The sequence below is a fragment of the Marmota marmota genome, unplaced genomic scaffold, assembly GCF_001458135.2.
Source record: "Marmota marmota marmota unplaced genomic scaffold, marMar, whole genome shotgun sequence".
Taxonomy (NCBI): Eukaryota; Metazoa; Chordata; class Mammalia; order Rodentia; family Sciuridae; genus Marmota; species Marmota marmota.
This window is the reverse complement of record NW_026000240.1, coordinates 22,156,320-22,169,748: the sequence shown is the minus strand read 5'-3', so window position 1 is coordinate 22,169,748 and position 13,429 is coordinate 22,156,320. Positions and strand designations below refer to the sequence as shown.

At 32.4% G+C, this 13,429-nt stretch overlaps 1 protein-coding gene across 1 annotated transcript in view; it reads right to left on the bottom strand.

The window, feature by feature from the left end:
- The window catches only part of Xrn1 (5'-3' exoribonuclease 1), a 113,160-nt gene that overhangs the window by 62,750 nt on the left and 36,981 nt on the right, over window positions 1-13,429 (bottom strand). Inside the window, exons 15-19 of the mRNA XM_048794506.1 lie at window positions 11,784-11,903; window positions 6,970-7,139; window positions 5,363-5,483; window positions 5,167-5,265; window positions 1,239-1,342 (exon numbers count right to left, since the gene is read on the bottom strand). Of these exons, the coding sequence (XP_048650463.1) occupies window positions 1,239-1,342; window positions 5,167-5,265; window positions 5,363-5,483; window positions 6,970-7,139; window positions 11,784-11,903 (614 nt within the window). The remainder of the gene's footprint in view (window positions 1-1,238; window positions 1,343-5,166; window positions 5,266-5,362; window positions 5,484-6,969; window positions 7,140-11,783; window positions 11,904-13,429) is intronic.

The window sequence follows — 13,429 nt, the reverse complement described above, 5'->3', positions numbered from 1 at the left end:
AAAAAAAGATCACACTGGGTTGACTTTTCATCAACAACAGTACAAAACAGAATACAATAGAGAATATGTATGCTGAAGTAAGGAAAAAGGACCGAGCCTCTAAAATTCTAGACCCATGCATGAAGAAAACAAAAAAAGATAGTCTGGAGATGTAATTACCCAGAAAACAACACCAACCCATTTCTTTTCTGAAAAAATTTGTTTCAGAAAGTTTTAACCATACAAAAAATAACCAAAGAACAAGAAATCAGGACAAAAATGCTTATAGGAAATAATTAATGATCAAAAATGACAAAGAAAAACTTGTCTAAATGTTCTCTCATGAAATGACTGTGAGAGGGTGGGAAGACAGGAGGGAAGTGCTGGGGAGTGATACTGGCCAAATTATATTGTGTGCATGTATGAATATATAACAACTAATTCCACCATTATGTAAAATGAAAATTTTTTTAGTAAAAAGAATGTGGAGAAAAAAAGCCATGTAAGAAAAAAAAGTGACTGTGAACTTGAGGAGCTGAGCCTGGGTACATGCCTGTAACCCCACTAATCCAGAGCCTGAGGCTGAGGCAGGAGGACAGTAAATTTGAGGCCAGTCTGAGAAAATCAGTGTGGCTGTGTCTCAAAATAAAAAGGGCTGGAGATGTAACTCAGTAGTAGAGTGCCCTGCTCAATCCCCACTACTACCAAAAAAAAAAAGAAGGTATGTGTTTTTTAAAAAATTAATGTATTATTTAAATGAAACCTGTGAAGAGCATGGTAAAAGTAAGGTTATATATTATTAATTCTTATCAGAAAGAGACATACATTTGCTAAATACTATAATGATAACCACTGATAGTAAAGAATTAGCATATAGAACTTCTAAGGTTTTAAGAGGAAAAGATGCATGTTATTTTTATACAGAACATATTTGTTCTGCATTTTACAGTTTACAAAAGCTTTTGTATATACTCTTTTCTTTTATTGTTAACATTGCAAGTGAGACATTATTCCTTCTTCTTAGAAAAGAAAACTCAGTCTCAATGGGATTAAATGATTTGCCTAAGATTTTTATAGCTAAAAAAGAAAATAACATGCATCTAAAATATCTCAATAAATGTCAAAGTGGTTAAACTTCAAATGGTATGATTAGATTTTCACTATAGTGTAAACATTCTTATAATAATTTTATCAGTTTAAAAAACTGAATCAATCAAAGCAAAGCAAATATGTCAGAGAAATTATAAATAAAATCTTACTTAGTTTCGCCGTCTGATACAGCCACAACTCTAGCTTCTTCAAGGTGAGGCCAATTAACAAAAACAGACTTTCCAAGCACCGATGAAGCTATATTTTCTACACTCTTAAAGTAAGAGCAGAAAAATTAATTCATGCGTTAGGTCCAAGAGAAAACTTTATACAGGGAAAATTTTCCATTTAAGTGTTTACATTTTTTGTAAAATGAACAAGGTTGGATTAGTAATGTTACAAAATTCCATCTACTAGTAAAATTCTATGATGCTAACCATTAGATTCATAAATGTTTTGCTTATTTTTCTAATAGGAATTGAGGAAAGTGAAAAGAACAGCAGAAATGTCTATAAAAGGGCTATTCATTGCTTTATATCAACAAATATTTAAAAAATTAAGAAATAGGATCTTATTTCAGTTTGTGGGAGTATAATGAGAGAAAAAACAAAAAACAAAAAACATTACACTAAAAGTCAGGAGACACGTTCCAAATTTGGGTTCTACTTCTTTTTTAGGTATAAAAATCTCGGGCAAATCATTTAATCCCATTGAGACTGAGTTTTCTTTTCTAAGAAGAAGGAATAATGTTTCACTTGCAATGTTAACAATAAAAGAAAAGAGTATATACAAAAGCTTTTGTAAACTGTAAAATGCAGAACAAATATATTCTGTATAAAAAATAACTTAAGTAAAAATTCTAGTTTTAGGGGCTGTGGCTGTGGCTCAGTGGGCATATGCAAGGCACTGGGTTTGATCTCAGCACCACATAAAAATAAATAAATAAAATAAAGATATTGTGTCCAGCTACAACTAAGTTTTTTTTTAAAAATCTAGTTTTAAAAAAACTATATTATTGGGCTGGGATGTGGCTCAAGCGGTAGCGCGCTTGCCTGGCATGTGCGGGGCGCTGGGTTTGATCCTCAGCACCACATACAAATAAAAATAAAGATGTTGTGTCCACCGAAAACTAAAAAATAAACATTAAAAAATTCTCTCTCTTTAAAAAAAACCCATATTATTTAATTTGTACATATAAGTTAGAGAACAACTTTGTGATGGAAACTTAAGTTTAAATACAACTTATTCCTTTTTTTTGGCTTATTATCCTTAATTTTTTAACAAAATTTTTTTAACAATACAGATGACTATTTGAGACTTTTTATAGTAATTTAATTTTGATACTTGAATATTTGTTAAAATGAACATAGAAAACAACAGACTAACTATTCAAATGGAATTTAAGTTTTGGGGCTAGGGTTGTGGTTCAGTGGTAGGTAGAGCGCCTGCCTAGCATGCATGAGGCACTGGGTTTGATCCTCAGCACCACATAAAAATAAAATCTTGTGTCTACCTAAAACTAAAAAATAAATATTTAAAAAAGTTTCAATATTAGAATGAGACTCCCTCAATTATTCTTTTTTAAAAAATATTTATTTTTTGGATGTAGATGGACACAACACAATGCCTTTATTTTTATGTGGTGCTGAGGATTGAACCCGGGTCCCGCCCGTGCTAGGCGAGCGTTCTACCACTGAGCCACAATCTCAGCCCATATTCTTTTTTTAAAAATATTTATTTTTTAGATGTAGATGGACACAATACCTTTATTTTATTTATTTATTTTTATGTGGTGTTGAGGATCGAACCCAGGGCCTCACATATGCTAGGTGAGTGCTCTACCGCTAAGCCACAATCCCAGCCCCCCTCAATTATTCTTTTCCCTTTTATACATCTATTTCTGATTTTATTCTTCAAGTCTTTCGGTTTTTTAAGAAAGTGTCCTCTTTTTCTAGATTTTTTCATTTAAGATCTAGATAAAACCTTTTATTACTTCATATGGGGTCCTGTTATCATATACACCCTTTTCTGCTACAGTGGTTTGTCACTTCATTCTCCATTAGCTCTATCTTCCTTCTTTGTACAGATTTTGCTGGATGTTTCTTCTTTACATACAGTTGTTTCTATCCCTCTTTTCAATGATAAACTTTTTATTCAAGGGCTTTGTACCTGCTATTGATATTTCCTATTTACCTAGCATTAGTCTAGTCTTTAGGAATTGAACTTCTGCCTCCACCAATCTACTGGAATGAAATTCTCTAAGGCCAACATCAATGCTCAAATTCAAAGACCTGACTTTAGTTTTTATTTTTCTTCTAACTTAGGAAGCATACAGCCCCTGTTCCATGATTTTGTGATACTACTTAACTTGGAATCATTCTTTTGTATCTACGACTCTACTTTTTACTTTTTGTTCCCCAATAGCAATGGGTATTAAACCCAGGGTTTTATGCATACTAGGCAAATATTTTTACCAAGGAGCTACATTCCTAGACCTTTTAAATTGTATTTTGAGACAGAGTCTTGACAAGTCGTCCAGGTTGGCCACAAACTTGAGATCCTCCCAAGTAGCCAGGCTCACTATGTTACTTTTATTGGCTTTTTTGCACCCTATATAACTGTGGGTAATGTTGAGACCATGAATGCTCGGTGAAGCTTTTCTTTGAGGAAATGAGTCTCAAGGCCTAAGCTATCAATTTTCTGTTGACAGCTTGTAGAATCCTATCTCTCTTTGCTCAAGCTCCAGGCATTTAATTGTGAATAAGCAGCCTTTCTTATCTGAGTTTTTCCATCTGAACTACAATACAAATAAAAAATAACTTAATTATTTTCTTGATTTTTCTAAGAATGGTTCATAACTAGCATCATTCTAAATGTAGTAGAAGATAAGTTAATTTATTGCAGACAATGAGTGCCTTAGGGCATTAGGGCTTTTATCACTTGTGAAACATTGTTTAAGAAAAGCTGGCAGGCTGAAGTTGTGGCTGAGCCTAGCATGTGTGAGGCACTAGGTTTGATTCTCAGCACCACATAAAAAATAAAATAAAGATATTGTGTCCATCTACAGCTGAAAATATTAAAAAAGAAAAGAAAAGCTGGCAAAGCAGCTCCAGTTAAATGTCCTAGTACCACTATAAATATTCATCAATATTCATCATTAATCATCCTAAACCAGCAATTCCTCTTTTAACTTTTCTATCCAGTAAACTACAATTATTCCCTAGTAGCTTAGATAGCTCAGTAATATCTACTGTTTTCTTTCTCTTTTTATCCTCTGTATTTGAACAAATAATAAAACTTGTCAATTTATCTTGCTCATTTAATCTATTGCCACTTCCACAGTTTAGGCCCTTATCACCTAAACATAGTGCTATAGTTTCTGAACTAGCAAACTTTCCCATTTTCTTCCGTTGCTCTTTTGTGCAATTTAGTCTTTGATAATACCACCAAATTAATCTTTATGAAAATATTTATTTCAATATAATAGTCATTGGAAAAAAAAACCCTCCAAATTTCTTAGCCTGGTATTCAAAGTCCTCTATAGTATCTGGCCTCAATGTGTTTTTTCAACCTTATCATCCACTATTTCCCATAAGTCCTCCGTTTCAGTCAAGTTTAGTCCTTCTCATATCACATTTATTTTAAAATAAGAAAAAGTATTAAATAACTTACATTCAAAAAGGTTAAAAGAATAACACAATTTATCATATACTTATTTTTTACTAAAAATTTCCAGTTTGTGATACTTCTTTCAACTAGCCTGACTTTCCCCTCCTTTTCTCCTCTTTGCCCTAATATGTCTTTTGAACCTGGCTCAAGACTATTTTCATCTGCATGCAAGTCTGTACTTAACCTTTGGCTTATATAGTTCATCTCCTTCCAAAGTTCCTGGAGTACATTTTTGCTCACTGTGCTACAATTATACAGGTTCTTAAACTGTTATTTAATTAGTGTAAATGTTTCTTTGCTTCATCCTTATTTAGAATGTGAACCTCTGGAGTATAGCACATTATACATCATTGGTAAACACCTTGGTGACTACAAACATTTTTATCCATAATAAGCACCGAATAAATAAATGATGAATGAAATACTTACAAGTTCATCTGATTCTATATTCACTAAGATTTCCAACATCATGTTTTCTCCACGACTGCTTTGCTGGAATACTTGAACACCACTTTTTTTCAAAAAAAACTTTAAAAGAATTCAAAGAATTTGATTTTAATTCTTTCTCCATAAGCAGTTCACATTATAATAAAGTGAAAAGGTTCTGAATTAAATAGCCACTGACTTTATGTTTGATGTGTTTCAGAGTTGGGAATCCGCAGAAATATAATGCCTTCTGGTCAACTCTGGTTATTTTGTTCTTGTTTATGTCCACACGCCAAGCATCTAATGATATTATTTTGTACCTAGAAAATAAATCAAGGTATTTAATTTAAAATTCAAACATTAGGACTGGGGTTGTGGCTCAGGGGTAAAGTGCTCGCCTAGCACATGCGAGGCCCTGGGTTCGATCCTCAGCACCACATATAAATAAATAAAATAAAGGTATTGTGTCCAACTACAACTAAAAAATAAATATTAAAAAAATAAAATAAAATTCAAACATGACAAGCACAGTTTTTCAACATTACCTTAATTATTTCCCAAGAATTATTCTGACTTTTAGAGAAGGGAATGACAATTAGTTCTTTTAGACAAATAGAATACTGGGAAGGATATCCTAGCTTCTCTGTTGTTACTGGTCTAGATACAAGCATGAACTTTTCCTTCAGAAACTTAAATCTATACGAATAACTGATTTATAAAATAAAGAAAATACAAATCTCTATATTGTTCATGTCTCAAAATCCAAGATGAAAAATTAACATTTTATAATAACTACCTTATTGTCCTACTTGCTTTAACAAGAGGAAATATTACACTGAGAGATGTTCACTTTATTTGCAACTCAACTACCTTCGGGATAGATTATTTGCAGGGAAGATAAGAGAAAAAACTCCAGATGAGTGGCATATGCCTGTAGTTCCAGAGACTCTGGAGGCTGAGGTAAAAAGAATCATCAAGTTTGAGGCCAGTCCAAGCAGCAGAGTGAGACCCTCTCAAAATAAATAATAAAAACAATAAACTGTAATTCAGTAGTAAATTTCTCTGGGTTCAATCCCCAGTACCAAAAAAGAAAAGAGAAAACAGACATTTTAATTAAGAAGAGAAAACATGGGTCTGAGGTAATAAGAGTGAATCTTTTACTTTTCTTCTTTCGAGTTAGGTGGTTGGTGGTACAAGAGGCCAAGTTAGAGCATATCAAATAATGCTGGCAGCAGAGACACTGACAATGAAAAAAAAAATTCAAAACAAAAATCCTCTACAGTGACTCAATAGACAGAGACATACATTAGGAAGAAAAAACATAAAATTTTAACAGAAGAAAAGAGGGTAGAATCTGACCAAAGTGGAGAAATGTAGGAACAAGTGTTAGAGATGCTGAAATCCCTGCAAGTTGGATAAAATCCATTTAATTATGTTTTGTTTTTTTAAAGTTTTAAATTATTTTATTTTATTTATTTTTATGTGTTGCTGAGGATCGAACCCTGCACCTTACATGTGCTAGGCAAATGCTCTACTGCTGAACCACAACCCCAGCCCTTGTTTTGTTTGTTTTGAGTCAGGGTCTTGCTATGTTGCTTAGGCTGGTGTCAAATTCTTGGGCTCAAGTGATTCTTCCACCTCGGCTTTCTGAGTTCCTGGCAATACAGGCACATGCCATCACACCCAGCTCATTAATAATCAATTGACTCTGTCATAAACTATTTGTTCATTCTCCAAAATAGATATTCAAAACTGTTTTGGTGTCAGAGGGCTCTTTGTTGTTGAAAAATTACCACATAACCTTACCTTGTACAACATCGTTCTATGGCAGGGAACTTTTCTGGCCACGGAGAAGGGTAGGTAAACTCTGTGTCTCTATCATACCAGCACATTAGACACTCACTATGTTGGTTTCTTTTCCTCTCTTCCTTTTTGAGGGAGTGGTTACATGTCTCCATGGCTTCCAACAATCGCTTCTGAATGTAAAGAATGAAAAGAAGGATTAAAAGTTTTAAAATTCCATAATCTCAATGTACCGAATAAATACTTTTTCTTCCATGTAGAATCACTATTTGTGTGCTTGAAAAACAAAATCTTAACTACTGAAACTCTTCCAATTTCTTACATAAAAATGTGATATGCGTATGGGGTGAAGGTGGGAGTTCATAACCCACTTGAATCAAAGTGTGGAATATGATATGTCAAGAAATTTGTAATGTTTTGAACAACCCACAATAAAAAATTTAAAAAAAAAAAAAAAAAAAAAAATGTGATATGCTCTTCATTGCTTCATAGAGATCTAGCATACTGCTGCCACTGCAAATTCCTCTGAAACTATTACTCCAATAGTAGCCACTAAAGTGCAGATAAAAATAGCAGCAGTGAATCAAATTTTATTTTATTTTGTGGGACTATAAATTGAACCTAGGGCCTTGCACATACAATATAAACATCACTGCACTAGTCCCAGCTCAAGAATTAAATTTTAAACATGAACTTATAATATCATAAATCATGCAGTATTATTTTTTTCCTTTACAAATTTTGCAGTGGCATAGCAACTGTCCACCTTTCTAAATTAACTTACAAATTTAACATAATTCCAATCAAAATAACAATAGTTTAAAATATATGTAAACTTTTTAGCCAGACATGGTGGTGCATGACTGTAATTCTAGTGATTTGATAAGCTAAGAAAGGAGAATTACAAGATTGAGGCCAGCCTCAGCAATTTAGTGAGACTCTATCTCAAAATAAAAAATAAAAAGGGCTGGTAGTGCACCTCTGAGTTCAATCCCCATAATGAAAAAAAAAAAAAAAACCAAAAAACAAAAACAAATTGCTTTTTTAAGAGGACAAAATTGTAACAATGTTCACATAGAAGAATGTGTGAATACTAAAAAAGAATTTGGGGGCTGGTGATGTGGCTCAAGCGGTAGCGCGCTCGCTTGGCATGCGTGCGGCCCGGGTTCGATCCTCAGCACCACATACAAAGATGTTGTGTCTGCCGAAAACTAAAAAATAAATATTAAAAAATTCTCTCTCTCTCTCTCTCTCTCTCTCTCTCTTAAAAAAAAGAATTTGGGATGAGTCTTACCAGATCCTATCCATTATAAAGCCATTATAATAAAAACAGATGAGAAGAACAGAAAAGAGTTAAAAGTGAATCCCAAGATACTTCAAACATAGGAATTCAGATATTTAAGTAATGATGTTGTCATTATTGACTTAACTATCCAGTTATTAAAAAGACACATACACATAAAAGTATTAAGAGAAAATCTAAAATATTGATGATTTAGAGCAATAAGCTTTTTTTTAAAATTTTTTATTTGTTTTAATTAGTTATACATGACAGTAATTAGTTATACATGACAGCAATTAAGTTCTTTTTGAAGCAGAAAAAGTCTAACACCTTTAAGGAAAAAGATATTTTGAAGTAAAAGAAAATGTAACAGAAGATACTATATAACAAATCAGTAGACAAATGTGATAATGAAAACACTACTCTTAACATACAAATTTACTTAAAAAAATCAAAAAGAAGAGAAATGAAGGAGAGAATACAAACAAGTATAAACAGGCAATTTACAAAAGAGAAAATGTAAAGGGTGAACATACACAAAACTACACTCAAAAAAACAAAACAAAACAGACATATAGGCCAAAGAAACAAACTAGAGAGTGCAAAAATAAATCCAGGATTTATAGTCAACTAATCTTTGAAAGGGTGCCAAGAACAAACAACAGGAATAGGATAGTCTCTTCAATAAACAGTAGTGGAAAAATTAGATATCCACATGAAGAAAAATGAAACTGGATCCTTATCTTACATCATCAACAAAGAAATCAACTAAAAATGGATTAATGACTTAAATATCTAAGCTATAAAATAACGAGAAGAAAACAAGGTAAATCCTTCTTGACACAGTATGGAAAATGATTTTTTGGATATGATTGAAAAAGCACAGGCAACAAAAGCAAAAACAGACAAGTGGGACTGCAGCAAACTAAATAAAATGTCTGCACAGCAAAGGAAATAACAAAGCCAAGAGACAATTTATGGAATGGGAGAAAACATTTGCAAACTATATAGCTCTTAAAGAGGTACAATCCAAAAATATATTTGAAACTCAGTATAAATATATATCAATTCATTAGCAACAAAACAAAAACTGACAAAAATCAGCAAAGTGGGGACTAGGATTGTAGTTTAGCAGTAGAGAGCTCTCCTAGAATGTATGAGGCCCTGGGTTCAATCCTCAGCACCACATAAGAATAAATAAAATAAAGATATTGTGTCCATCTACAACTAAAAATATATTTTAAAAAAATCAGGAAAGGATCTGAATAGATATTTTTCCAAAGAAGACACACAGAATTGGAGTGTAGCTCAGTGGTAGAGTGCTTGCTTAGTAGCAGGCATTAGGCCCTAGGTTCACCTGCCCAAAACATGCATAGAACAGCAGGAAAATGAAAAAACGTTCAACATTACTAATCATCAAAGAAATGAAAAATAAAACTACAATGAGATATCATCTTATTTCTATTAGGATGGATATTATTAAAAAGTTAAAGAAAAAAGCTATTATTGGTGAGGATAAAGAAAGAGCCCTTTATACTGCTGGTAGAATGTAAGTTAGTATAGTCATTATGGTAAACACCATGTAGATTATTAAAAAAATTTTAAAATATTACTGTTTGATCCAGCAATCTGACAAGCAAATAAATATCCAAATAAAATAAAATAATTAACTCCCAAGTTTACTGCAGCACTGTTTATAGTAGCCAAGCTATGGAATTACCCTAAGGGTTGGTCAACAGATAAAAGGAAAAGAATATATGGTATATATACACAATGGAATTACTCAGTCTTTAAAGACAGGAAATTCTGTTGTATGTGATAACATGAATGAACCTGGGGGACATTATGCTAAGTGAAATAAGACAAACACAGAAAGATGACATGTTGCATGATATTATGTACATGTGGAATCTAAGAAGTTGAACTCTTTAGAAGCAGAGCAGAATGGTTGTTGGCAGGGGCTAGTAGGGGTGGGGAATGGGGGCAGAGGGGACAGAGAAAGGTTGGTCAAAGTGTACAAACTTTTAGTTACACAGGATGAGTAAGTTCTGGAGTATGGTGACTAAAGTTAATAAAACCGCATTGTACACTTTAAAAAATAATTTCAGATTCACAAGAAGTTGTGAATTATAGTAAAGAGCATTCCTATGCTTTCCAGTTTTCCCTAGTGATAACCTCTTATATATAAAACCATAGTATATTATCAAAACCAAGTCCCTGAGATTATTTCAATACTACTGTACTACTAATTTTCTTTTTAAATTTTTTTTTGGTTATAGATGGACAACACCTTTATTTTTTAAATTTATTTTTATGTGGTACTGAGGATCAAACCCAGTGCCTCACACATGCTAGGCAAGTGCTGTACCACTGAGCCACAACCGCATCCCCAACTACTAGTTTTTACATGTCTTTTTTCACTTAAGTATGTATTTTCATCCAAGCTTTTTATATCAATAGTTCTTTCCTTTTTTATTGCTAAGTTATTTCATTATGAGAATGCACTATGTGTTTACCCATTTACACAATAAAAGATATTTGAATTTTTTTTCTAGTTTGCAGTTATTCCAAATAAAAATGCTCTGCACATTCACACACTGGTTTTTTTGTGGACATAGTTTTCACTCTCTAGTATAAGTACTCAAGAGTGTATTGCTAGATTGTGTAGTCAATGTATGTTAAACAGCTTTACTAACTTCCCCACCTTACACACAAACAAATCAGCAAGAACATTCTGAGAAAACGGGGCAGATATTAAGGGAAGCCTGACAAATGCTCAAGCTGAAGAGGATGTGTGTTTATATGTGCAGACAAGCAGATCACATCTTAGCAACAGAGTTTGAGCAATAATCCTCCATGAGATAAAAACAATCTCTCTCAGTTCTGAAAATTCTATTAGTATTCTAATTGGGCAATTTCCACCATTTCACTTGAAAGAATGTACATTCTCAGTATAGTGTATTATAAATATTAATGAAGTTGAGTAGGTTTTTATTGAAATCTGTATCCTTATTTTCTGTCTTGTGCTATCATTGTGCTATCAATTCTTCAGAGAAAAGTATCAAAATTTCTACCTATAATTGTGGATTTCTCTCTTTCTTCCTCAATTCTGAGTTTTTGTTTCACGTTGAAACTGTTATTAGGTGCATATGTATTTAGGATTTTTCTGTCTTTTCTTCCTTTCTTTTTTTTTGATTCTGGGGATCAAACTTAGGACCTCGCACATATTAGACAAGTACTTTATCACCAAGCTATATGTCCAGTTCCTATGCCTTGATGAACTGATTGCCTCTCTTATCATAAGAAATATCCCTGTTTATCTCTGGTTATATTTTTTGTTCTGAAGTTATTTACTTTGTCTAATATTAGTAAAGCCATTCCAGCCTTATCATTAATATACATTGAAGTTTTGAGTACACAATGAAGAGTGGCTAAGTCTCAAACAAAATATAAGTGGTGATGAAAATCAACTGCTTATTAACTTAAGTGAAATAATGTCTGCTTAAGAATGTATATAATTATTACATGCACTGACCTCATCAATAAAAGGTATTAATACCACAGCTTCCCATTCCTGTTGTTTTCCATTTAGATCAGTTTTAAAATCAGGTGGATAATATTCTATAATTGGAGAGTCTTCACTGGTCATCAAATGCTATAAAAAATAAAATAGTATACAGAAATATAAGAAAATTAATATAGCTTTTTATAATGTATTTGTAATATTTCCTCACAAGTTACTTTAAAATTTTTAAGCAAACTAAATTTTTATTTTTAGGTATTGCAATGCACTCAGTTGCTATATTTTGATTTTCAACTATAAGAATTCCAATTTCACTACTATTGTTTACATTCCTGTTTCATTCACTTAGTTATATAGCAAACACATCTTTACTCTGAACTTTATCATTTTAAAAACTTTTCATTCTGTGAGATGTAGCCCCTAAATTCTGTTTTTTCTTTTTCAGGCTTCATTTCAGAAGCTTCTACTAGTCCTCCATTAAAAAAAATAATTCTTTGTGTCCTGATTGATTCTATTAAGTAATATAACTGTCATCCAGAATTAAAGAAATAAATAATTAAAATCCAAGAACTACTGAACCACTAACATCAAAGAGTCCAATAATACACATTTTTTATTATTAAAGATTTTATAACAGAGGTAGACAAAGTGTATAGATGTTTTACAAAAAGAAAGCTTAAGGAAATGAATACAGAAGAAAATAAATTTTTTTTCAAAGAAATAAAACAACATATTCCCGGCATGATATTCAAAATATTAATGAATATGGCACTTACAATGAGCAAATAAAACAATCATGGCTGTAATACACTTGCATGGTCATACTGGCCCACAGTGGCTGAATATCAAAGTTTAATATGTGCAAGGGAAGGAAAAAAAAGCATCAAAGAAACTTATAAGGGGAGACAAGAGGCTAGGATCAAGGCTTGGGTTAAGTGTCAGAATCTTTCTGACACAGCAAAAGGTATGTGTGTACATAATTCCTGGAAGCTGACCATGGAATTAGAAGAACGTACTACTGATACTCTAGAAGAACTAATGAAGTATACTTTCATGATCTGTTAGCTTAGTATAATTTTGCTGACCCTGTATTCCTCTTGTTATGTAAAATATGTTAGCATTTCAGTTTGATAAATGAAATCTTTAAAATTCAAATATACATGAGGGTAATACTGCTGATAAATTATTTATTAGAGGAATCCATGTTCTAATAGGCAGCAGGTAAGAGAGAACAGGAATGAATGTGAAATGTGTAGACCAACAAGATAGCTTCTGATTTGACCTGTTTTAGTTTACTTTCTTCAGTGTATACACAAATTAAAGATGTGTTTAAAGGTGTTAAAAATGAAAAAGCTAGGCTCTAAATAGTTTATGAAGTTTTTTCATTTTTAAAACAAAACCAGCATTTAAACCAGAAATTACTTTACAAGGAGCTTGTTAAAGAAATACTGTATTTAAAATGGAAAATAAATGTATTTATCTACTAAATATATTTGTGTATTATTGTTTCTTAGATTTGGAAAAGGAACTCTTAAATATGAAAAAGAACATAAAAACATTCAATTCTAAAACTCACCTGGGGCTGGGGATATAGCTCAGTTGGTAAAGTGCTTGCCTTGCATGCCCAAGGCCATGGGTTCAATCCCCAGCACCACCAA